Genomic DNA, 24,838 nt, shown 5'->3' on the forward strand with positions numbered 1-24,838 from the left:
CAGTTGCTCAAGTGAGATATTACAATAGAGTTTGCAATATTTTTAAATATAAAAGTTTTGTGGAAAATAATAGCTACATCGTCTGGGCATACCAGTCCATTTAGAGCTTTACCACGAATGTATTCAATTTGGTTTTTCCATGATAAATTTGCATCTATTATGATACCGAGACAGATCTATTTTTTTTCTTTGGTAGTTGCCAATAGGGGTTCTAATGTATTAAAAACAATGCAGAACATTAAATCATGTTTTCTTTTTATTTATTTCAATCAAGAAATACAAAAATATATTATTGTATTAAAAATACATTAATTTTTTTATTTAAATCATAATTTTGCATATTTTGTAGTATTTATCTCAATTTCTGTGATTGGACCAAATTTCTGCAGTAATCTGTCTTGAGAACCCTGGTAATGTAATGAAGACTTTTCCTTTCAGATGACGATTCTTAGGCATTCACAATTGCAACAATCTAAACATAGTGGTTAAGTACAGACTCATACTTTTCTTGATGTCCTGAAACGAGCTCCGGTTCTCCATTCTGTTTGACATAGTCCTGTGTACAGACAAAAATAAACCTTTTTAAATATACACAACAGCAGGGAAGCAAGTACAAATCGTTATCAAAAAAAAAAGTACTGTATCAACATTCTCACTCCTGAGGACGATCAAAGCATGATCGAAACTTCGAGAAACTCAACAGTTCTTCTAATATATGTGGTGTACCACAAATTTATATCTACAGTATCAATATTATTACAATTTTAGAAAAAGAGAGCATTTTTAATAGATAATTGCCTACGCCATATGTACATGTGCTTAAATAATTGTTCTTTTGTAAAACAGCTATTTGAATATTTAGTCTATTTATTGTTCCCGCTTCACTGAGATATGACGCAGCATGGGAATAGATACAGTAATTCATGACTGGTTGCTTCCCCAAATCCCCTACCACAAGACAACACCTTTCCCCACCAAACAATTAGTCTTTGGGAGTGGAGGTGTAATTGTCATTAGAAAAAATCCTGACATATGACAGGACTTGAACCCAGGACCTTTGGATTGGTAGCCAAGCATCATAACCATCAAGCCACAACTCCACTAAAATCATTGGGCATAATTACCTCACATTCTTCTAATGAAGAAACACCTTTAGCAATTTTGGCTCCTAATCCAGACTCAAAAGAAGCATATCGTTGCTGTTGAATAATAAAGAATTTTAATTATTAATAATATCAATTTATTTCAAATAAATATATATAAATATATTAATAATATTTGAATAAATAAAATAAATAAAAGATCATCAATAAAAATAAGTTACTCAAATACAGTATCAAACTTTATGTGACAAAAAAATGTGATGTGCCCATATATGGACATGATGATGCCATTTCACTACAATATTTTGGCACATCACACTTTTTTGGCACGTCACACTTTTTTGTCACATAAAGTTTGATACTGTAGACAGAGCTTATGAATGAGCATGAAAATTGTGCATAGAACACATAACTATGGTTATTTTTACATTGATGACCGAATAAATATTATTATTATAATGCATACTCACCTGAACCATGTTTGCTAGAATACCTTCCTCTTTAATTTTGACGGCACTTCGCAACCCTCGGGCAAAAGAATCCATTGCCCCAATGTGTGCAATGAACATATCATTTAGGTGAGTTGATTCACGACGAACTTTAGCATCAAAGTTTAATCCACCAGGGGCAAGACCGCCTTGCTCTAATACCGTCTGAGAAACAAAGAGTAATGTAAAATAATTCTTAAAAATAATATAACAAAATCAAAACTCGAATCATGCATATTGAATAGTGTAAAAGACAAGTAGTGCTACAGATCCATTTGTTTAAAAGCCAATTAGACATAGGAAGTTATCAGAACTTTTAAACTGGTAAATAAACTTAGTTTTGGAATGAATCAATCTCGAATTTATACTTTTACCTTCATCACCATGGTACAGTTCTTGACATCCATTGGAAACTGATCTGTATCCCAGCCAAGATCAGGTGATCCAGTATTTGAATCAATGGATCCAAGCATACCACATCTATTTAATAAATATAATATAAGTCATTGAAAAAAAAAGTCTTTATCTACAACACCAGATATTATTTACCCTATTCAGGGGACACCACTATTCAAGTACCTAATCAGGGTCACCTCTATTAAGGGAGTTGACACCCCAAATCAGTTTTCACGCTTATCAGGGTACATTCGTAATCAAGGGACACCCCTATAATTCAGGAAACACTTCTATTCAAAGGACAACACTAATCAGGGGACACATCTATTTAGGGGATGGGACACAACTATTTAGAAGACACACCTACAATCAGGGGAAACATCAATTTAGGTGACACTTCAATTCAGGGGACACCCCTAATCAACTATTATTGGGATACAGTGGGTATCTTTATGAATAAAGTGTATTTACTGGGTATATCACAATAATGGACTTTCACACAGTTGATCTGCATGGATTACTACAGTAAATGGCATGATGCTATACTTACACTGAGGCCATTACTACATCATGCTCGTAAGGATGTCCAGCTAGTGTGGTGTGGTTTGGTTCAACATTTATCTTAAAATGCTCTTGCAAAGCATATGTACGTAAAAATGCTATTACAGTCATGGCATCTATGATATAGACAATTTGAATATAAAATAATATGCAGTGTTAGGGTAATGTAGGGTGTACAAGATAAAATCCAACAAAATTCATTTAAAAATAAAAGTCTTGAAACATAGAGCACATAAGAGCAACAGTATATCACAGGAAATAATTGTTTTATATGTTTATTATTTGTAACATTCAGAAATAAAATGTAAATGGAATAGTGACATCATCAAACATATAATTGGTGATACCTTTTTAGTTTAACATATTAAAATATGTGAAGGTAAATTGTTAATAGTTTATGATTTCAGAATTAGTGCTCAATAATAATAATAATAAAGTCAGACGATATCCAATCAGCGTCGTATCTACAGTAACTCTCAGAAGTATTACATTGTGTATAAGCTAGGGTGCAGGATTTGTTGCAACAGAGACTTTGAAAAATGTTGAGTTCCCTAAAATTTCACTCAAAATCTAGGTACATGTTCATAAAGTTTAAAATTGCAGCTTTGTGTTAACTAGAAGCAACAATTGCATGCAAAAAGTGCATATAAAGCATCACACTATCCCTAAACATAGCTCTACTGCATTCGGATTAAGCTTGGCTCCCACAAGGACGTAACGCAAGGATGTAAACGCAACGCAAACGTGTTGACCAATGACAAGCGACAGTTCGAATAATCCATCGCTCGTGATTGGTCTACTCACTTACATTGCGTTACGTCCTTGTGTTGCGTCTCTAGTGAGAACCAAGCATTAGAGACAATACTGCATTATAGAAAACAAAAATGTAATGATAATAAAACCAACCATAGTCATATTGATGTCTTGCTGGTTCTTTTGGTTTAGGCTCTATCAGCAGCTGGCCTTTAAAACCAATTTTCTCCTTGTATTCTAATAAAAAATGAAATTAATTAGTTTTTTTTTGTGTTGTTTGTGTGGTTAACATAATTTTACAAAATCAGGGTTCTGCTGTCCACAGCAGTGAAGGTGAATAATGGACCAATGCATGTGGACACTGAAAGCTGCAATGCATGTGGACACTGATGCAATGCATGTGGACACTGAAAGATGCAATGCATGTGGACACTGATGCAATGCATGTGGACACTGATGCAATGCATGTGGACACTGATGCAATGCATGTGGACACTGAAAGATGCAATGCATGTGGACACTGATGCAATGCATGTGGAAACTGAAAGATGCAATGCATGTGGACACTGATGCAATGCATGTGGACACTGAAAGATGCAATGCATGTGGACACTGATGCAATGCATGTGGACACTGAAAGATGCAATGCATGTGGACACTGAAAGATGCAATGCATGTGGACACTGATGCAATGCATGTGGACACTGATGCAATGCATGTGGACACTGAAAGATGCAATGCATGTGGAAACTGATGCAATGTATGTGGACACTGATGCAATGCATGTGGAAACTGAAAGATGCAATGCATGTGGACACTGAAAGCTGCAATGCATGTGGACACTGATGCAATGCATGTGGAAACTGAAAGATGCAATGCATGTGGAAACTGATGCAATGCATGTGGACACTGATGCAATGCATGTGGACACTGAAAGATGCAATGCATGTGGACACTGAAAGATGCAATGCATGTGGAAACTGATGCAATGTATGTGGACACTGAAAGATGCAATGCATGTGGACACTGATGCAATGCATGTGGACACTGAAAGCTGCAATGCATGTGGACACTGATGCAATGCATGTGGACACTGATGCAATGCATGTGGACACTGATGCAATGCATGTGGACACTGAAAGCTGCAATGCATGTGGACACTGATGCAATGCATGTGGACACTGATGCAATGCATGTGGACACTGAAAGCTGCAATGCATGTGGACACTGATGCAATGTATGTGGACACTGATGCAATGCATGTGGAAACTGATGCAATGTATGTGGACACTGAAAGATGCAATGCATGTGGAAACTGATGCAATGTATGTGGACACTGAAAGATGCAATGCATGTGGACACTGAAAGCTGCAATGCATGTGGACACTGATGCAATGCATGTGGACACTGATGCAATGCATGTGGACACTGAAAGCTGCAATGCATGTGGACACTGATGCAATGTATGTGGACACTGATGCAATGCATGTGGACACTGAAAGATGCAATGCATGTGGACAATGAAAGCTGCAATGCATGTGGACAAAACTTTATAGTTTAAAGTGTTATCCTAACTTTATATTATTGATGTAGTCTTGTATTTGTTACTTAAGAATATTTTTGAATTATGAGAAAAAAAATTGATTTATTTTTGATTAATTTATGTTACAAATACTGATCTGTTGATAAATAAATGTATATTCAATCAATCAAAAAAGCCTCTGAAATGTACTGCACTTTTTCACCTACCTACAACCATCTTTAGTATATTAGCCATGTTCTGAAGCTCAGAACGAATATCCGTGTTTAAGATAGTAAAGTAACCTTCTCGTCCACCCCAAAAAACTACAGAAAAAAAAAGACAAATATTTTTTATTCATATATTATTTTTAGAAAACCAGAATTAGTTCATTTTCAATTTAGAAATCGATTCCGGACAATTAGCAGAGGTAGCGAATCCTAGGAGTATCAAATATAATACAAAAATCATTACAATAGACAAAATAGGGCTTCTGACTGCTATTTTGTTTTAATGGACAAGGCCTAGTCTTACCACAACAACTGTTTATTTCCAGTTGGGAGCCCTTCATTACGGTAAATCTTGCTGGCAAACCAGCTTTGGGAAAACCCAAAATGATGATATCAATTAGTGAAGGCATGAATTTCATTTCAGTTTCTTATGTGCACGACCTACTAATGAAAAGAATGTGTTAAACATATGAGCTTCTATCCATTAATTATGGCAGAGCACTTGGACCTAATTACTGTGCCAGGCCCGCAAGGTTATTTGAAACAGTTAGATTAGAAAACTGTTAAGAAGCCCTGGCTTAAGGGTCTTTCACACCTGTTCCAGCACTGTTCCGGTTCGGTGAATTGAACACCAATGTTTCGCTTTCACGACGTTCCAAGTGGCTATGCGGCAATTGATATGTGTGTAGCCGTGTAAAAACAAAACATTGACGTTCGTTTGGATTGCAGGTGCCGGAGTGGAACTGTGCCGGAACAGGTTGTTCCGGCATGGTTCCGGTCCGGCGAATTGAACGCGAATGTTTTGTTTTCTCGAAGTTCCACGCAGCTTTGCGCCAATCGGTATGTGCGTGACCGCGTAAAAACGAAACATTGACGTTCGCTTGGATTTGCCGCGAAAGACCCTTTAGAGCATGTGTTTAATTTGATCATGATTGTGTACCAAAGTTTTCTGCATTCATCTTCTTGCCTATTTCTAGGCCCTTCTTGATCTGAGCAGCAGCATACGCAACCACATGTGCATCAGGGTTCGTCATAGCACCATTCATATACCTAAAATTGTATAAAAAAACCATGACAATCATAAACAAGTACTAAAAAGGCAGTGTTAGTGCTACAGTGGCAACCTAAACATATGCAGATTGATTGTTGTGCAGTATCAGGTGGTTGTAATGTTATAGTAATAACACCTATTATAGTTTTTCCAGTTTACTTCAATAATACTAGGTAGGTAGATTCACAGTAAAATGCTGTAAAATGAGACTGATTCACAGCTGTAAAATGAGATTGATCAGAAACTTTAAATCTTTTTTTAATGTTTTTTGTAAACAGTATATATATAGATTCACATTCGATTGTCAAGCCCGAGTTGTAACTCTGTCAACTTCACTTCCTAAGCCTTGGATAATATAAGCATGGTAAAATTATATAAAGTAGGTTATCCATCCTGTAAATGGCAAGTTGTTCCCTGTTGGATGCCTATGAAATTTAAAAAAAAATTCAAAGTACACATCAACTTCCGGTCCATTACAAACATCAATTGTTTTGTTTCTAGTCTGGCACAACACAAAGTTTAACATATTTTAGAAGAATTACCTCGGATTTGCAAATAAGTTGCATGTGTTCCATAACAACTTGACTCCAGTCTGTTCCATTAATTCTAAGGCAAGATCTGTTATCTCATCAAGATTACGATTTGTTTCTTCAAGTGTCTCGCCTTCAGGTGAAATATCTCTAAAAATAATAAATTTAATAATTACCTACATTTTACGTACCCTGACTTTATTTATACCTGGATTTAATGTATGCACAAAACAATATCATTCTTGATGGTAAACAAAACATTACTGCAGCAAATCGATTTTAAGAGAATGTTTCAGTCCATGTTGAGCATTTTAAAAATGTTTGTGTCGAGCAAAACATGTCAATTGTGATGAGTTCAAATCCAGTTTGTTACCTGTCATGGAATGTCCAGTACTTAATCCCTAGTTTGCTGAAGAATTCAAAGGCTGCTCTCAATCGTCGTTTCGCATTTTCCATGCTATCTGAACCTGAAATTAAACAAAACTACTGTTACTACAAGGAATATTTGTGTTTTTGCTTGTCTTGTGGTTGTTCATGTTCCATTTATTCTCAGTTTTTCACAATATTACTTATCTTTATTTGTCAAACATGCATGAAATTGAATAAAATAAATATCAATACCAAAGCATAAATAAATATAAAAAAAGAAAAATATAAATAAAAAAAAAACAGACTTACCATCATCCCATGGTCTTTTGATTGTTGGGAATCCAAAAGGATCTGAACCCACCCCTCTAAATGTATGCCAGAAACAAACTGAAAACCGTAACCACTCTGCCATTGTTCTACCACTTATTACCTAGAGATTAAAAAGATTTATATCTTAATTTCTACTTTACTTTTTGTTAAATTTATTATCATTAATTGTGGACTGGCCCTCTGGTAATGATAATTGAATGTGTAAAGAGAGAAAGAAACGTTGAATTTAAGGTGATTATTTATTAATTATTTATCTGAGAGAAATTTTTAGCAGGAGTGGAAATGTTTTATCTATATTATAAGGCTTATCGCAAATAGAATGTCATTGCACAATGCATGATGGGAAGGGTTTGAGTCACAACGATGTGTACAAACAAAACAAATCATGTTGCGTTGTGACATACATTTGCTCCCAAACTCTTCCGATATGTTGCGCACATATTTTCGATAAACCTTATTATATAGGCCTACCTCAGTTGCATTGTAATGTTTAAACACCATTACTTCGTCAGCACCTGCATCTGGTTTATACTGGATATTACCAATGCCTATATATATATATATATAATGAAATAAGAACAAATAAAAAGATAAAGTTAAAAGGAGTTTTAAAATACGTAATAGGCCTAGCCTATAGCTGCAAATTGTGAGTAGCCGATCAGTCGTTTTATCATATTAGTTATGTTTGATATCGGTCGCGTTTTATTTTGGCCGTGCTAATTTGTATAGGATGCACTGGATACGTTTTTAATGAAAACGCTCATCATAAAAAATTATTTTTAAACATTAGAAAAAAAAACCACTATTTTGAAAGACACAGATCCTTCTCCGAGACCTGTAAAATAAAAAATGTAATTATTGATAACTATAATTATAAATAAAAAATATCAATAAAATCTATAAAAAACACAGAAAATGTATATCCCGCTGACATATGTATCCCACTCCATACAAAGTGGCGCGACTGCAATAAAACGTGATCGATTTCAAACGCGACCGATTTTATCATCAACAAAAGTATTAGCGGCGCGCCATACAAAAGGCCGAAAGTTGATTTTATATCTTAACTAGGATATATGTCTAACATAGTAACAGCTAGGCCCTAGCCTAGATAATATTAGTGCCTACTACTTAGCTACTAGGCCTAGTACTACTAGCCTAGGCTATCCGACTATGCTAGGCAGCTAGTTAGTTAGGCCTAGGGCCTAGGCCCCTAGCCTAGGCCTAGCTAGTTTTTATTTTTAGTTGTACCCGACATTAGCTGTTAGTATTATAGGTCTAGGCCTACCTTTAAAATAATCTTTCTGGTTTCCATTGCTAGAAGCTCCTGTATCCCTAGCTTTCTTGGATTTTGGTGGAGCAAAAGCAGACATTATTGTTCTTTTGTTGCTATTTATTTTGCTACAAATAACCTGTTTTTTTTCAGGAGAAAAGAGGCGTATCACGGTGGTGGTACGACCGACCGATCATCTTCTCTGGATCATCAGTAAACACACTCACAACCAATCAAAATGCTTTCATAAATCCCAAGGTACCCCCATAAACGTGACTACCTAGCTACTAGCTAGCTGCTGTCACTGTTTTCTCGTTTTGGAACTTAAATATCATCGATTTCATAAATTTATCAATATTTACGTGTGGATTTTTATTATACAGTATTTAACAACAGTTCTTTTATATAGTAAATTAAATAGAGTGTGTACAATTCATCATACTTTTAGGGAGTGTGCTCATTTCATAGAATGGTTATGGGAGCCTAGCTCCCTAGCTCGCTCTATGTTGTCTCCATGCTTACGGAACGCCGACATGTTGTCAAAGCAGCAGCGAATGCAGTAGTAATCGTTCTGAACCAATTTGAAATGTGTTCTTCATAATGGTAGATAATGTGCAAGCAACTGGGAAAAATGGGGGTGCTACATCAGAGTGTGCAGAAACACAAGGACATCCTAAGACTATAACTGCTGTTGCTGGCCGACCAAAAGAAGACCTGAACTTGACACTGACAGGTAAAAACACATATACTGCTGCTGCTGCTGAACGTACACCACCACCAACAGGCTCAAGCCCAGCAAACCAGGAAGTACAAGCAGTTTCTCAAGAAGGAATGAATGAACGAGGCGAAGGTGTTCAAGAGTTCAACAAGGAAGGCAAATTAACAACAATATGCAAAGGTGAAACCAATACAAATTCAGAAAAAATAATCCAGTCAGTTGAAAAAAAGGAATTGAAATTTGTAATAGATCAGGACTCGACTGCAGCACCAAAGAATCTTTCTAAAAACAAAGTTAATAAACAATCAAAACAGAATACTATGAAAACTTCACAAAAGAAAATAAAGAAGGGTATCTTCATTTCATACTCTCCCAATGGTGGCTATGAGGAACGGAAGTTTGTTGCAGATACAGTTAAACAATTTAAAGAAAATAATTTAAGTGAAGACATTTGGTTTGACAAAGATGAAAAGAATACAAATAGTCCTGCATGGTTTTCACAGCGCATGGAAGCATCTGAGAGATGCCGTGCCTCAGTTTGTTTCTTAACTGAAAGTTATTTCCGATGTCCTGTGTCGATATATGAAGCAAGATGCCTTTTAGAAAGACGGCGTGGGGATAAACCGCCAAGAATATTTGCTGTTTTGTTAATAGATTCAATTAGCATTCCAAATGGGTATACTGAACTGATGGTTAATAGCATTAATTTGACAGGGTCTTATGCTAGTTTAAGTTTAGCCGAGAAATCTTCACTTGTGATTGGTAAATTTATGGAAGATCTTGAAACCTGTGCTTCCGTATTTGCGGCAAATACCCCAATTACCCCAGAAATGGACTTTACAGAAGATTACAAACAAAAGAAGCTATGTCGATGGACTGCTAATGACGTACAGAGCTGGTTATACTACCTAGGAATTCGGGAATTTTTTCAGCAAAGCTTCGCAGAACAGGCAGTGGATGGATTTTTATTGATGTCATTGATGGATTCTGATTTATCTGAACATCTTTCAATAGACAGTCGTGTCGTACGAAAAAAACTGCTTCAGCAGATTTTCCTCACACTTGAGAAGGAACAACGTTTGCAAGATAACTGGCATTTACGTTTACGCACACATCGCTCTCGTGCTGAGATTGTTTATCTCATTTATGATCCAGCTGATGTGAGGCTTGCGCAAAATTTGAAACAAGATCTACTGCGCAAGAATCTACAGGTAATTAATACAGTACATAGTACACCGTCCGTATTTGTCCGCATAAAATAATTGTTTTAATAAAAGACAAAAGTTGAGGGTGATTACACTAAAAACTGCTAGCCCATAATAATAATAATAACTGATCCTATTATTAATATTATATAATAGCTGGTGTCTGGTGTTCTCTTGATATGTTCTATTGTATAAAATACTTGTTTTGTACATTTTCGGTTAGCGGCATGTTGGAATTTATTAAACAAATCTTTTTTCACAATAATATTGTGGTCTATACAAATTGAATGAATTCAAATTTTACCCCTTAAGTGACATGACAATGAACTCTTGTTTGTTTAAGTTAGAATGCCCTGACATTTTTTAGACAATATGTACTCTGCCTTCCACTTTGAAGACTAAATGGGTCAGATTGTATTTATGATGCTATGCTGTTCAACCAGGGAAGATAGTTCAACTATCTACTTCTTTGATAAACAATCAGTACAGTAGTTTGCACTGTATCCATTGCATCTATCTATGCAACAATACATACACAAATGAGGACTAACAGTACATTTGAACAACCATACAAAGTAATGTTTTCATGTTTTGCACAGTTTACAAAATACAGTTTACTACTTCATTCATTGTATGTTGTACAATAAAACCCACAAGCATACTATACACAGGGCATTGTATCATTTTCAGGTTGGGTTTTTCATTGATTACTTTGTAGTTAATAATTGCCATCTCATCATCAATTATTCACCAACTGGTTGTTATGTTGTATTGTGGATTAAGAATAAGAATTATCCAATCATTTAACTGATGGAGAAGTAGGCCATAATCTTTTGTGTATGAACTGACTGTACTGTGACTTACTGTAGATAATAGATCCTATTGTGAGGCACATTCAAAGGTGTCTTGGATCTCAAAAGAAACATTCAATCTCAATGTTAGAATACTGATTACATTGTAAAGACCTACATTGTTGTAGCTCATGAAGAATATAGTACTCACCTCACAACACAACAAAATCCAAACATAGTGCAATCCCCGGCCACCATATTACTGATGTTACAGATTAACATTTTGTCAATCAAAATTCTCCTGATCTAAAATTTACTCATTGGATCATTTAACTTGAAACTAATAATATTTAATCATATTCATAGTTTCACTTCACAAAAGAATTTCCTGAAAATTTACAATTGTGCATACAAATTCACTAACAGTACACATTCTGTATGGATTTTTTAAATTATAATCATTATTCACTGAAATAACTGTAAAATCTGCCAGAGTGCCAGACAATGAATTTTTGTTTAAATTGAACTGTTTATTTTGTCTTTTTATAAAATCATTTTTTTTTCAACGGAAGTGAATAATGTTATTAAAAATGCAAAATGGCCTATTCAATGTCTGATTTTTTAATCTCATATTTTTGCGGACAATACATCTGTAATATTAACACTAACTTATTGCAGATTTAATTTAATGTTTTAAACTAAACATTTATTACTTCAAAATTTAATTTTGCTTTTAACATTTGTTACTCTTTCAGGTTTTAACTCACGATAAGTTGGGTCAGTCTAAAGAGGAATTTCTACAAATCAATGGGCCACTGCTGGCTCAAGCAAAGAACGTTATTGTTCTTCTCACAGAAGCATCAGTCTTGTCTCCATTTGTCTTCCATGAAGTGCTCTTTGCTGACTGGCTTGGAAAAACATTAGTTACAGTAATGTTCAAGAATGTATGGAGTAGAATGCGGCCATCTTTAAAAGCTGTATTAGGTTAGTTTGTATTGAACCTTAGTTAGTTTTTGTTTTTTTAAACTTACTACTACTATACAGTACTTTTGTGTTAATGTACTTTCTGGAATAAAATTGCTATTTATTAGTCGTGTGCAAATGCGACTCTATAGCTCACTATGTCGGTCGGTCGGTAAACATTAACTCAAATAATGCATGTTTATCTCGGGAGTGGGGAGGATTGAGTGTTTTTGAGTTTATAAAATGAAGTTAGAGTTCAACCAAATTTGTTTATTCATACTTTTTTATTATTTTGCTATGAGTTGCTGACCAGAAAAGTGGGGGGGTGGGTTACTATTTTCAGGTGCCTAATTTAAGATTAGTAATAGTAACCCACTACTCTAATAGTAACTCCCCTTCTAATAGTAACCCACCCTAAAAAACAATCAAAGAATAATAACCCAGGGTTAAAATTAGAAGATTTACTGTATATATCTGTATCTTTCCTTCTTATCTTTAAAATCCATAGGGGAATGTTCAGCTATTGACTTTGAGACAAAGATGTATTGCGATGGTATGGACATACTTCACCACCATATCAAACCTTTAAGGAAAGTTCCTGGTGTTGTATTAGCACAGAGTTACTTGAATAGAATAAGTGAAGGCATAAAACCACTTCAGATTTTAGCAGCATCAACCAGTAAGTATAGTAGAATAATAGTCTCCTGTTAGTGTTACTATCATTTTGTTGAATTTGTACTTTTATATTGATATTGATTCATAATCACGTCGCATTTGTTTGGTATTTGCTGTTCAGCATCATCGATATTGGTGTGTTACTGCAGTACAATATAGATGGATTTTATCTAACATATGATACACACACAATGAATTGATTTGACATTACTTGTTTCTATAGGTCGGTAGTCATTGCAAAGTGAAAGCTCTCTTATGTGAAATGCTGTGATATTAATTGACTGCTTGACTTGAACTTAATTCTTCTGATACACTATAAAGATGTTATGACCCTTTAAACTCTTCAACATACATTTTCCCCAACATGTGATGACAAAAAATACAGTAAACTTTCCCAATACCGTAACACCCAACCTTAGCACAACAATTTTTGGTTTTCTGAGTACAATTTCCGTTTGTTGTGCCATTTTGGCTTTAAGAGAGTCTTGCTGTATCTGTATTTCTTGGTAATTGTATTGATAAGCTATACTATTATGTTTGTGCAATATAGTTTTACCACATACCTAATTTTCTATTAGTAAGGAATTCAGTGTTATTTGGTAATACTAGAATACTATGCTAATTAATTCAAAATGAATAATTCTCTCAGATGATGGCTGGTCAACTGATGCTCCACAGCCAAAGGTGTTTATTAGCTACCAATGGGACATGCAGAATAAGGTGCAAGAAATCAAGCGGATTTTAGAAGCCAATGGCATGCCATGCTGGTCTGACATCACTCCAACAATGACACGAGGAAGCAGCAGTATCAGTTCTAGAAGCAGCATGACATCATCTGCAACATCTTCTGAATCCCTTCAGAGTCACATTCAGCGCAACATGAAAGCTGCTCAGATTGTTCTCTGCTGTGTCACTCCACGGTATCTCCAATCAGATAATTGCGCAAAAGATCTTGTTCTTGCAGATCAATTACAAAAACCTATTATACCGGTTTTACTGCGGTTTATTGCATGGCCCCCCGACACTGGTCCGTCTCAAGTGAAAAAGATTTTATCACAGACAAGTCAGATTGACCTCAGCAATGACAAACTTTACAAACAGAACTTTCACTTTCTCTTAGATCGGGTTCGTCGACAACTTACTCAGCAGAAGACATAGAAATTGTTATTTTAATAGTCAACTACATTCTGAAGATTACTCCTCATAGTTATCAACTACCCTCTTGTGGTTAAGTTTAGTTGGGTATTTGTTGTAGTGAGGGTAGTTGTGTTAGTAGTCTTATGAGGTGTGGTCCAGGGCTAGTTGACAGTCCTAGAATAGTTTTTTTACATATAAATATGCTACATAATTAAATGTTGTTTTGTATGGATTTTTAAAGGATGTTTGATATTGAATGTCATTTCTTTCATCCAGGGTTGCTTAGTCAGAAAGGAATTGGTCTTTTCATAGACTGAAGATAAATAATTAAGATCTGAACGATTTTTAGGAAGAATAGCCATGCATGCCCAGAGACGCACCGTTTAATGTCAAATTATTTAATGTCGCATTGTGCTCTCATTGCAAATTTAAAACTTGGTGATGGTCCTCGTGCTTCCATGATTTTGATATATTTTATGTGAAAAATGCAAAAATAATGTTACCAATAAATGAATTTAATTAGAATTCATTAACAGTATTATTAAAGGTTTTGAGAATTTATATTTATTAATCTAAATTTGAGTGCTGTTTGCAATAATCTATGTCTTACATTAAATAATTGTAATTTTGGAAATTGTGTATACCTGTACGTACATTTGATGTACTGCATGTTTGATATGAATTATGTTCTAAATCCTAGAAATGCGCCTTTTTTATTTGATCAAGGCAAAGTTATTCAGTGTTTAGAAATTGGTAAACAATGAAATTGTGATAGTATTTTCTTTGTAATCGTTATAAATTGTTTAGCATGATTGAGAACGATACAAGTTTGTTATATTCCCAAAACACCTCATCCCCTCTTCTTTTTCCAGACCAAACAGATTCTCCAGTCCCAGCACCTTTTCACAGCACCAACCTGTCTAAAACATTCTCCAGTCCTACAGCTTTATCCTGTCCTAAGACTTTATCCAATCTCTCACCATTTCAACTCTCTCAATGCCTTCGCCAGTCCCCACATCTTCTCCCGTACTAACACCTTCTCCAGTCCCAACAGCTTATCCATTTCAAACACATCCAGTCCCAAAACATTCCAGTCCTAACACCTCCAGTCCCAATACAACAAAACATTATCCAGTCCCAGTCCTTACCTTCTCCAGTCAACATTATTCAGTCCTAAAGTTCTGTCTACACTATCAAACTAGTTTGACAAAAAAAGTGTGATGTGCCCAAATATGGTAGTAATATGACATCATCGTGTCCATATATGGGCACATCACATTTTTTTGTCACATAAAGTTTGATAGTGTAGACAGAGCTTTACAACATTCTCCAGTCCAACACCCTTTTCTAGCCCTAATTTTTTATTTTACTAATATTTATAGTTGTAAAATTGTAACCGAATTTCATATAAATGATGTTCTAACAAATGGAACCGAATGTAGTGCCTTCGTGCAGTCAGCTTTACCAAAAATATAAATATTTGTACGCAAACAAATAATACATGTTGTATTTAAACCGTAATAGTATTACGTACTGCAGTAATTTGAAATGTATGATAGTGTAAATATGTTGCGTGTATGTATGCCTATAAATAATGTTGTTAAATGACGACTGAAATTTGTATATCAAATAAGTACAGTTAGTTTTACGTTTTGCGTTACGATTAGTTTACAGACGTAATTTAATTAGATAGAATAATCTATGTTCCATATCCAATATTCTTAATATATTTTGGTAGCTATAATTCAGACCACCGTGCGAGTTAAATCAATATTTTGGTTTTGTAACTTGTAAACAAATTAATTATATATTTGTAATTAAACAAAGTTGGAATGCCACCTGCTGCATGTTAAGATCATATTTTGTCATTTAAATTAGGCCCTACACTCATTAAAACTCATTAATATCAATTGAACAACAACCACCGAACGACTTCCAAACATTTTAAAATCTAATTTTAACATTTACCTTCTCCATTAGCCCTACCCTAGACATCTTGTTATTAAATTGACTATAACTTTCCCAAGGGCTGAGTAACTGACAATTACAAGTGTGCAGATCAGAATAAAGCGACGAATCATTAAATTGTTGACAAAAACTCACTGTAATGTTTTCTACCCTACTGACTCGTGGTCTAGGGCATTTATTTCCAAAATGTATAGGCCAGAGGCCTGAACTATAACAATATTTTGATATATGCAATAATAAGATAATAATAGATAATTACGGTACTGTATTTTATTTTGGTATACGCACGAAATAGTAATTTCGAAATTCGTTCAAAGACTTGAAAAAACCATGTATGTTTTTTTGCTTTAGTAGGCCTAAAGGCCCATTTACACTAGGACGATAACGATTGTGTCTGTTGCTGAATGCATTGAATATTAAGAACCATACGTCAGAGTTCAAGAAAACATCTTTTTATAATCTTCAATTGGCATTTCATTTCTGAAATACAGTTATATCAAAACAAATGATTCTTTTTGTGACCTTCAATTTCTGACCTCAAATTCTGTGGATCAAAATGCATATCAACTCTTCTACCCTCACCTCTAACAGTAAATTTGTTTAAGATTAGGAACTAGGTGTATCGGCTCTATCGGAACACCGCACATTGAAATAAATGTCCCAACTAGGTACCGTAGGCCTAAATTTAAGGTAGGACAAGCTTTTACTGTTACCATTCCAATACCTTAAACGTTTGTAAACATTATTATGTTAATGTGTAGGTCTACTTTGTTTGTATCGTTGAGTTATATCATAGCCTAAATACACTAAATTAATCCCAATTTGAACTTAATCCAGCAACTTAAGTACTTATCCTTAACTGACGTGCTTTACAACAGAATCGTCGAGCTGTTATTTCACATTTATAAGTAGGATAATGTGGAAAGTTCCTCCAACATTGCAGTGATGCAATCTCGTTTGTTTGCTGTTTGTCCTTGCAAGTAATGTTAATTCCAAATATAACATTACATCTTGTTGGACAATCAGTGTGAACAATCATAGATTAGTTGGCTTTGATATCTGTATTTCAATAACAGTATTAGTTGTACTTTTTACAGGATGTTTTTCAAATAATGATCATAATATATTGATAATAATAATAATAGAATGTCCAGTTTATACTAATTTTTATAATATGTAATTTTTTACTAATTGTCTATCATGGTTAAACAAAGAGTGGCAATCCAAGCGATTTGGTTCTAATCTTCTGTAAGAGGTCTTCCGCTGTTGGTCTCGAATAGCGATCTTCCTCCCAACAGTCTTTCATGAGTTGTCGCAAAGGCGCAGGACAATCTTCTGGTATGGTAGGACGAACACCGTTCACCGCTACTAACCACATTATCTGGTAGTGATTATCGGCACCTGCGTGAGGTATCCCGCCGGTGAACAGTTCCCAGATAACCACACCCAAAGAATAAACGTCAGATTTCTCTGACGCCAGCCTATCGCGGATCATTTCAGGAGCCATCCACGCCGCACTGCCCTTTTCTTGTGACGTCATTGAAGTACCCTTTTTACTGAACTTAGCAGTACCAAAATCGCACAATTTTAATTGATTTTCCGTTATCAAATAATTGGGGCTTTTAATATCTCTATGTGCGATGTGGATTGATCCCAAGTAGCGGACAGCCTCAGTCGCGTGCTCGGTCCATCGATAAAAGTGCTCAGACGTCAATCTATCTCCATTCCTACTTCTTAAATAGTTATACAAACTACCACCGGCAGCATACTCCATAATAATGTAGTGATCTGGTGACTGTAAAATTGTTCCATATGTTTCAATAATGTGTTCGTTTTTTAAACGGTCCAGTATTTCGCGCTCGTTTGTTGTCAATGCCAGTACCTTCTTAGCTGCTACGATTATGCCACGTTCGGTCCATTCTGCCTTATACACGCTGCTAAAGGTACCCTGTCCACATACGTGAAGCATCTTAAATTGTTTAATTGATGAAATTTCTTCAATATTATTGTTAATTTCAAGTGGTGTGTACGATTTTGAGGGTTGCACTCTACCCTTTATCTTGTCTAATAACTTCTTCATGCTTAGACCTACAAATCAAAATGATAATTCAATGGTTAATGATTAATGATGACTCATTCGATAAAGCATACTTTAGAGAATTCCTTCTTCAACTCGAAAGAGAATGAACTAATAATTGGACAATATATTACTATTAGTAGCTTAAAGATGTCTGTGTTCAGTACGAGTTGGTATACATGATATTGGTTAAGGTACGTGGAATATGTGCTACTTGTATACATTGCCGTAAAAAGATACCGATATTGGGCCAAAGCCTTGTCAAATTTTTGTTTGCGAACACGGTTTGGTAATAAAGTTGTCAAATGTTTGCCAATGTAGTAATGTTTTCAGAAGTTAGCCCAAGCACCTTCTTGACAAAATACGGTAGTTTGCCAAAGTTTCTGAACTCAGCGAATCAAATAACAGAATTTGTTATTATGTAGGCCCTAGTCAGTTGGCCAAATGAAAAATCTAGTTTTGACATACACCTTAATCCTCTCTAAACATCGGCGACCTGCTCGCTGCTGGCTGCTTGAAAGTTTATTCTGGGAGTTGTTAATCAAGTTTGGTCCTTCTCAAATGTGATATTATTTGACAGTGAAAACAGACGTGAGAACTAGACCGTGGCCGGTATATGTTAGTAATACTAGGTTTAATAATGGACACACTCCTGTCTATGTTGTTTATAGAGGCCTAGGCAAAATCTAAGAAGTTTTAAAATTACATAATAATATCAACATACAAACTTAGGCTACCTTACCTTACGATTTCAACATTGGTGATGAAAAGTACAGAGCCCACCCGTTGGATCTGTAGTTACCTGACACGTATTAATAGAAGTCTTGTTTAAACATCAGGAATTTTGTTTAACCCTATTGTTGCCAACAATACTATATTTATATCTGCTTGAATAAGTTACAATAGTTTACTGTAAGTATAGAATAATGATGTCATCTTCAGCGAATCAGAAGACAACACTCAACTTGGTCAAATGTCATAACTATAATTATTCACTATTGATTATACCAAATAGATATTTTAGGTGTCTTTATTTGTTTATTTGAACGACCCGTCATGACCAAGCTACGTTTTAATTACGTTTAATAGGTTTGATTTTACAATTTTATTTAAATCAAAAACCAAAGAGTGATTTTCTTCATGACGAATGAAGAGCTGCCGGACGTCTTCTGCCGAAAAAGTTTGTTCCACTTCCTAGCACGTATATCCCCTGCTGTAAATTCTCACATTGTTCAAGAGGAGTCACGCGTGTTTCAGTGTAACCCCGACCCTCTCCCTCTGCCACTCACTGCTGGTACAATGTTCTAAACTATGTTGGTTTCGTATAACTCCACAATGTACACACGCCCTCTCTTACAGTAGGAGTGTCTTCTTGATAGATGGGAAACATTCCATGCCTATACGATTCTAATGTATGTTTTATTCAGAACACAGTCATTATTGTTCAGCAAACAAACTTTGACTCCAAGGCAACAGTTGGAAAGTAACAGATTTCTAGACTTACTTTTAGTTCAGTCCTCAGCGTTAGCAAAATGATCCTATGAATTATGAGGCAGAAATTGCATATAACATTTTGGAGGGGAAACTTACATTTCTGAGGCAGGAATGGCATAAATTATGATATTTTCAATAAAATATGTTCAACTCTCCAGAATGTATTGAATGGTGAGATGAATGTTTAGTGTTTTGTTGACTTTAGGCCTAATTGTAAGTTCGTGGTAACTATCACTATGTGTATTTTAAATACTTCTTTACGCAGCACTTTTCATGGTAGTGTCATTGATGTAAATGGTAATATGCCTATGCCAATACATCTTATTTAATTATTATTAACCTGTAATAAATGAATGCGGTGTTACTGAAACGAATGTAAATAGACCACATCAAATGAAATATGATTGAAATCTGATGTTTTACACGATATACTTTTTATGGCATTAATCAGTACCTATGCCAGAAATATTATAATTAGTATTACCCTGTAAAATGCTGTGTTCTTTTTTATTGAAACGAATGAGAACAGCTCACTATTCAAATGAAATACCAGTACTGCTATAATGTGGTATCGACGACTGTTAACCGTTATAACATTCGTCGATTTCACATTATAGTAGTACGTGGAATGATCTAACAAAAGAAAAAAACAAATTAAAACTGAACAAACAGCATTTCGCATGTGTTGAAATGCTTGCCGAGTGTTGGTCGGTGTATTAGCCCAGGTAGATGTAGGCCTCAGTTAATTCCTCTGGGATTGTCTGAATGTCAGATGACAATCATCACTATCCGTTCTTAATTACTATGTAATACAGACCAAACATGTTTTCCTTCACATTTTAACAAAATCAGGTTGGTGTTTCCTTCCTCCAGATTAAAGTTATGCAGGTGAAGTTTTTTCTTTGTTCACGTCTTAGGACAGGTTAATGTCTTTAGTTAAACTCCGATCTGAGAATGAAACTACCGCCCCGAGCACGCGTATGGGTGCCTTGTTCGATTACTATGAGGCGCAAAGTGTGTTAATTTTACTAAAACTGTAATAACGATAAGACAAATTACATAGTAATTATACGACATATTACTATGTACTATATTGCATATTAAATCTGAAAACAATATTCTTCCATTCTCCTAAATAAAATTATGTTAGGAATAACATATTATATCTTTTATATATAATATATAATTATTATAAAAGAACAACTTTTGCTAAGAAATCTAAATTTAGAAATCGATTTATTATGATATGCCTACCAATATGTTTATATGGGAAGAGCGATCGTTTTATGATGTTTATTCTGCAGTGCCTAAGTGCATAATGATAGTTTCGTGTTCTAAAGACCAGCATTTATAATGATTAATATTGATAAACATTTATCTAAATTTCACTCATATTCGAGTACTTTGTTTTTCATTTTGTTTATTTTGAACCATAATGTGTATCCGAAAGTTGTTTTTAATGAGATACTGTACGGGTAGTAGGCCTGGCATAAAAATGTCATTGTAAACTCACTTTAATACAGTATTGTTGTTATTTTTATTTTACGGCGTGTTTCTATTTGTGAACAAATCAAAATTAATACCGATAAATTAATGTTTTCCTCTTATAGGCCTACCACTTTTCCACAAAATATTATTTATTTTTCGCTGTAATTAATAGTCAAACAAACAAATGACGGAAGTTAGGCAATAAGGTCAACGTTGTTTTTTCATCCATACTGCCTGAATTGGCAGACCTCTCAATTATTTTGAACAAAGATCGACTACGTGTCCTAATATTACTGCAACGGTACAGAAAGTATCAATTAGTATAAAAATACAATTTAGAGCAATATGAACAGGAACATAGGCCTAAATATATAGCGAAATAAATAACAAAAACCGGACCGATTTTCAGAATTTCATATAAAACAAACACGATCATAAACAATTGATGAGTAACCGTCTGCTTCATGTTTTACGCTTTGAAAGGTTAAAGGTTAACGGTAAACTGAAAAACATTTTTTAACCTTTTAAATCATAGAAAGAACTACACACTTAGTTTTATTTTTTTTATGTCTTTATAGGCACATGCGGCCGAAGATTACCAATAGTTTTGCAATCTGCATTTTTAATAGTTTTTAACAGTATTTTATATAAATAGCATTTTAACATTGCTTTTTGCAATTTGATGTATTTTTCTTTGTTGTTTTATTGTCTTAATTATGCCAAGCAAAATGAATTTCCATTTTAAAGTGGATCAATAACATTTCTTGAATCTTGAATCTTAATCACTGTATCATTAGATAGGCCTTAGGTGGTAATCTCCTTGATGCAGAAGATATTTTGTGTGAACCAGTTCACTGGGGTAATCCCCTACTCGTCTCGAAATGATGAACTGGGTTCAACTGGCTTTCATTTCATAATTGAAGTTAATGAAATTATACAAAGTAAACCATTATGCATTGAATTAAAAACAAACGATCGTTCTGTAGAGACAGCATTATATTAGGCAATACAGCTTTTGTTAAACCACGAAGAAACAACTTACCGGTAATTATCCATGGTTAAATTAACCATAGTACCAAACATTTAACGGTATACCGGACCTACTACCAGTAGTCTTGTACCAAATCACACGTGTTTACGTATATTGCAATTTATCCTATTCGTTATTATTTTTATATATAAATAATATAGAATTCATATTTTAATAAATAATTTTATAAAAGTTATGTATATTACCGTGATATTTTACCATATTGTCATTTGACATTAACTATAGGAGTATTTAACATGAGTACAGAAGTTACTATTATGCATTTTTCAATAATTAGGAAACCTCTGCAATTTTTAATGATTAAAAAAAATACATTTTGTATAATGAGTTGAATTGTATCATCATTGATTAAAAGAACGATTGATGCAGCATCATAAATTTAGAAGGTGATCAGACGCAAACTTTTAATATCCATCCACATATTGTTATCTTTATTAACTTTTTATTTTCATTTTATTGCACAAAACCTATAATATGCAAATTATTCCAACTTACAATTTAATGGTTGAATAAACCTACACTTAATAAGTTTGATAAGACAATATAAAACAAACTCTGAAAAATTATGATTTTATTCAAACTTTAATTGTCCAACTTCAGGAAATGGAGATAAACAATATACATTTCGAAATATTAGAATAAATTTATGAGCATTCTTTAACCAACGTTGTATTGATTAAGGCAAAAGGACTGGCCGACTTTACTGAATAAAGCCTTGAATCTACAGAAAAGTACAATTTTCGAAATGTTGTTTAATTTATGTAATTAATCGTAATAATTGTTTGTAACTGCTATATCCTGCTGTAGTGAGGATTGCGAGAATTTATGAACTCTGCCTGTCTCAGTAAAACCCCAGCCTTTGTCTATATACTTTCGTAATGCATCAACGTATATTACCACATTTAATTGTCTGTTCGTATTGGGTTGATGTACTGTAAGTGAGGTAATTACACTTTAGTTCCTCCCTCCCTTCGATTCTTTACAGTTAACTGTTTCTACTGGTTGCAGTCCATTTCTTTCCTATAACATCATTTCTTATTCATTAAGACCTTTTATGTACTATTTGATTAGGCCTAGTAGTTCGCCATGTTTCTGATCCAAAGCTAGTACATTGAGATGGAAGTAGTAAGTTTATATTTGTTGTTGTTCTCATGTCACTTGCCTTCCACACTTTTGTAATTGAAAGCCACACCGTACCGGCACCAGGGCGTCTCCTTAACATCTTCATCTGTCTCTCCTCCGAACATCGAGGAATTAGTTTAGATTCCTCCATGAGTATACAGTAAGAATAGGCCTATAGTAAAAGGGCTCCTTCGTGACGTTTGTGAGAGAATAAACATTAAAGACCCATTCCCTACGTTTTTTAGATCTAATTTAAGATCACAAACTATATTTAAAGTAAAAATAATACTATATGGTCCTATTGCGATAACTTTTTTCGTCTTTAAACGGTTAAAAATGTGAAAATTAAGTAGATTCTAATAATTATAGCGGCCCGCTATAAATCCCAAAATGCATTGCGCGCGGATTGATATTTTTGTTTTCCACCTGTAATTCGCCCACTTTTCGATCGATCGTGAGGCCAAAACAAATGGAAGACTCCTAACTTTTCAGCGAAAATACCGGGTTTTCCCCAATTTGTATCAACGGAGTCTGGCAAAAATAGAAAGACAATTAATGCAGCAACTATACAACGTCAGGCTAGGTATATAGCTAGCGTACGATGTTCGTACGTTACCGATGTTTACCAGCTAGGCCTACAAAACTAAGCCTAGCTAGGCTAGGCCTAAGACCGTCCACGAGAGGTCGATCGCCGCGAGCTACTTAGGTAGTGCATTGTTTCTCACTTTTTATCATAATTTACCATAAAACGTACATTTAAGACAAGGAATGACATGGTTTAATGTTTTTAAAGTGATATATATGTATTATTTTCCAAAAAACGTCCAAAATTGCAGGGAAGGGGTCTTTAAGTACCTTTTTAATCGCGTGGACGTGACTCTATAGTTCACTGTGTCGGTCGGTCGGTCGGTCTGTCGGTCCGGTATTACTATGCGTTTTAGCACGCGACTTATGGCTGTTGGCCTTGTTCTTAAAAGTATAAATTTTACATTTGATTATGAACTAGTAAAATTCGTTACCCGGAGGCTAGTAGCGTGATAAGGACTCGTTTAATAGATTATGCATTAACAATAGTTAAATACAGAGGATCTACTGAATTGCAATCACAATTACATCATGTGGAGTTAAATTGAGGTCAAAGCTTGTTTAACAATACACCGGTAGTAAATATGATACAGATTATTTTGATTCGGATCAGCTAAGCATGCATAAAACTAGGCGCTAACACAGCTATGCGTGAAAACAAAACATTCATCCATAAGTGATTGAGAGGTTTAGTAAAATTGAGGGATTTGTAATTTTACCCGCTTCTCCAAGTCATCTAGCTAGATAGAGCTGACAAACACTTACGTATGCCATCCAAATAATTGTAATTTTATGATAAAATAAACAATAACAGTATACATAGTTGCCTATGTTGGCCTTGCTGTTGGAGGCCGCAGGACCCAACCCCGTGAATGTAAGTCTGCGGTGGGACTACAGTTAAGGTACGATAAACATGTTCCTCTGGTTCCCGGTGAATTAAATAGAAAATTGAATTGTTTTT

The 24,838-nt window shown here is 34.7% G+C and overlaps 3 protein-coding genes across 3 annotated transcripts; 1 reads left to right on the top strand and 2 right to left on the bottom strand.

Annotated features, from left to right (window-relative positions):
• Positions 1-243: 243 nt before the first annotated feature.
• On the bottom strand, positions 244-8,807 carry LOC144844617 (xylose isomerase-like). The gene is made up of 13 exons (XM_078701606.1): positions 8,619-8,807; positions 7,802-7,878; positions 7,310-7,430; positions 7,005-7,098; positions 6,644-6,781; positions 5,991-6,100; positions 5,051-5,146; positions 3,455-3,538; positions 2,538-2,664; positions 1,966-2,071; positions 1,574-1,756; positions 1,125-1,199; positions 244-556 (listed from the first exon to the last, which is right to left on the bottom strand). The coding sequence occupies exons 1-13, from the start codon at positions 8,701-8,703 to the stop codon at positions 473-475; spliced, it is 1,380 nt and encodes a 459-aa protein (XP_078557732.1). The 5' UTR covers positions 8,704-8,807; the 3' UTR covers positions 244-472.
• A 270-nt stretch (positions 8,808-9,077) lies between these two features.
• On the top strand, positions 9,078-16,262 carry LOC144844615 (uncharacterized). Its single transcript, XM_078701604.1, has 4 exons — positions 9,078-10,532; positions 12,073-12,301; positions 12,789-12,959; positions 13,605-16,262. The coding sequence occupies exons 1-4, from the start codon at positions 9,204-9,206 to the stop codon at positions 14,111-14,113; spliced, it is 2,238 nt and encodes a 745-aa protein (XP_078557730.1). The 5' UTR covers positions 9,078-9,203; the 3' UTR covers positions 14,114-16,262.
• Positions 16,263-16,342: 80 nt separating this feature from the next.
• LOC144844621 (mitogen-activated protein kinase kinase kinase 20-like) lies at positions 16,343-18,935 on the bottom strand. The gene is made up of 2 exons (XM_078701618.1): positions 18,880-18,935; positions 16,343-18,148 (listed from the first exon to the last, which is right to left on the bottom strand). Exon 2 carries the CDS (start codon positions 18,138-18,140, stop codon positions 17,265-17,267), a length of 876 nt encoding a protein of 291 aa, XP_078557744.1. The 5' UTR covers positions 18,141-18,148; positions 18,880-18,935; the 3' UTR covers positions 16,343-17,264.
• Between the last annotated feature and the right edge of the window lie 5,903 nt (positions 18,936-24,838).

The sequence above is a fragment of the Antedon bifida genome, chromosome 6, assembly GCF_963402885.1.
Source record: "Antedon bifida chromosome 6, ecAntBifi1.1, whole genome shotgun sequence".
In the NCBI taxonomy this organism is placed as follows: domain Eukaryota; kingdom Metazoa; phylum Echinodermata; class Crinoidea; order Comatulida; family Antedonidae; genus Antedon; species Antedon bifida.